We start from the raw sequence: 2,236 nt of genomic DNA on the forward strand, positions 1-2,236 counted from the left end.
CTTTTTTGTATACATTTTGAAGGTCATCATGGTGTAATTGATAGGTGTTTTTACTAATACATGTAACCATATATCCCCCCTCCCCCGCCCCCCCAAAAAAAAAGAACAAAAAAAAAAGAATAGAGACCAATGATTGGGCACTTCTTGGAGAATACTACATTTGATTTAATGGAGACCCCTCCCCTCCTTTACTCACTAGGTTAGAAACATAAAGAAGGATGACTTTGAAACTCGGTTTTTATTGAAAAAAATGCATAGGTTAACTGATTTCTTAACTAAAATTCTAAACTCGGTTTTTATTGAAAAAAATGCATAGGTTAACTGAAATTCTAAAATTTTGAATTTTAAATTCAAGGCTAGGCAAAATTACAATGGGGTTTTCTCAATTTTAACTGTGAAAATTACACTGAAGGACAGTGTATTCAATTTAATTGACAGCCCAAGGTCATTGGGACAGCTTTCCGTGATCGCCTTTTTTTTTTTTTCTTCCCGAATTGTTGCAAAAATTAAAGAAGCCTCGTTATTACATGATCTCGTTACGCGTCGGTCCAGGTCACCTGCGTGAAGCCGAACTCCGGATCGTCTTCAGAGATGCCGAGCTCATCCCACACTGCGCGGGAGGCGTCGACGATGTCGAAGTCGCAAGGGGGCTGGAAGGCGTGCACCTCGTCGCAGCCGTTGAGCGAGTCGCACTCGTCCACCACGGTGGCCTCGACGCTCTTGCCGTTGCGGGCGGAGAAGATGCGGATCTTCTGGTTGCAGCGGCTACCGCCATCGAACCACCCGGTGGAGAGCGCCACCACGGGCTCCGAGGCATCGTGAAAGCTGCCGTCGCAGGCCGATGCACCGCCGCCGTCGCCGCCGTCGCTAAAGTTGTTGACGGTAAGGTTGGCGGGCGTGTGGGCGGTCACATTAGGTGAGCACTCGAACTGTGGGTATTGCGTTCCGGACTGGCAGCAGTCGGCGTTGTAGTCCTGGTTGCAAGAGTGGCCGGTGCCCTGCAAGAAAGACTCTGGCTTGCAGCCTCCGAAAGCATGCGAACTGTCGGCATCGTCATTTTCGTCGTCGCCACCGGCGTCGCACTGTTGAGTTCCCACCTGCGGGTCGTCGGAGCATTGGCCATCGTTGTTACAGAACAGCATCCCGGGGCAGTCGTCGTCGCTATTGCACGACAGACCACACCCCTTCTCCCTCGCAGCACCCACGCCCACACCCGCCCATAGCAACGCTACCAGCACTACCAACGTGAGCGCTGCAAGCTTGGCAGTTGTTGGGTACATATTGCTGGGCATAGCTGCTTATAGAGCTGCTTTTAGTAGTGATGAAAATTGAGCTCTTGGCAAATCTTAAGGATAACCTATGGGCTTTTATAAGCACCAAGGTCCGTCCATTAACCTCCGCGTGAGTACCGAGAGCTGCGCATATCAACAAACACATGATTATGAGTACATGCGAGGGCTCCTATGTTTAATTCGCCGGTTCTTGCTGGCAGCTGGACCGCTCTCTGTGATGCTATAGCGGAATACAGGACGTCCACATGAGGCCAAGGGTCCAGCTGCTGCCGTTGCTCGGCCATCGTCTTGCTGCCTGCAGAAGTTGGTTGTTGTCGGGACCTAAGACAGCGCCGCCCGTAAAACCAACAGGTTTTTTTTGGCAGGAGTGTAAATGCGCAAAGGTGGTTCATAACAAAGTAGTAAGCCTTTAATAAACGAAAAAAAAAACTCACATAAAATATCAATAGTCTCAAGCACACAATCATTTTAATGAAGCTTAAGAATCAAGAGTAGTGCTAGAGGAAGTGTGCTAAAAAAATGAAATTCCTATACCTTAAAAAACCTTCACTTACAAATACAAAAAGTTTTTTTCCCAAATTTTGGGATTAAAAAAATGTACCTTTGAAATTGCAAAGGGTTTTTAAGGGCAAAAAATTGAGGGCAAACTTAAAAAGAAACCTACAAATTTTTTTAGAGGGTTTATCTTTTAGAAGATTATGATAACAACCTATTTATGATGTCGTGATATGTCCATAAAGAATTGCAAAAATAATACCTTTATTTGCAAATCCACATGACAAACCCAAAACTTTAAAGCATTTCTTGTTTATGCCTCAAAGTATATTATACAACATAGTTAAGTTGCAAGTCCATAAAGAAAAAGAAATTTAAAAAACAAACAAAACAAAATGTGTACACAAGAAATAAGTAAATATTAAAGAAAAGAAAAAAACAAACCATGA

At 44.5% G+C, this 2,236-nt stretch overlaps 1 protein-coding gene across 1 annotated transcript; it reads right to left on the reverse strand.

Annotated features, from left to right (window-relative positions):
- Nucleotides 1–507: 507 nt before the first annotated feature.
- Nucleotides 508–1,292, reverse strand: LOC147611771 (kiwellin-1-like). Its single transcript, XM_086784952.1, has one exon. The coding sequence runs from the start codon at nt 1,290–1,292 to the stop codon at nt 537–539; it is 756 nt and encodes a 251-aa protein (XP_086641078.1). The 3' UTR covers nt 508–536.
- Between the last annotated feature and the right edge of the window lie 944 nt (nt 1,293–2,236).

The sequence above is a fragment of the Cibotium barometz genome, chromosome 47 (assembly GCF_041138505.1).
Source record: "Cibotium barometz isolate CiBa-2024 chromosome 47, ASM4113850v1, whole genome shotgun sequence".
In the NCBI taxonomy this organism is placed as follows: Eukaryota; Viridiplantae; Streptophyta; class Polypodiopsida; order Cyatheales; family Cibotiaceae; genus Cibotium; species Cibotium barometz.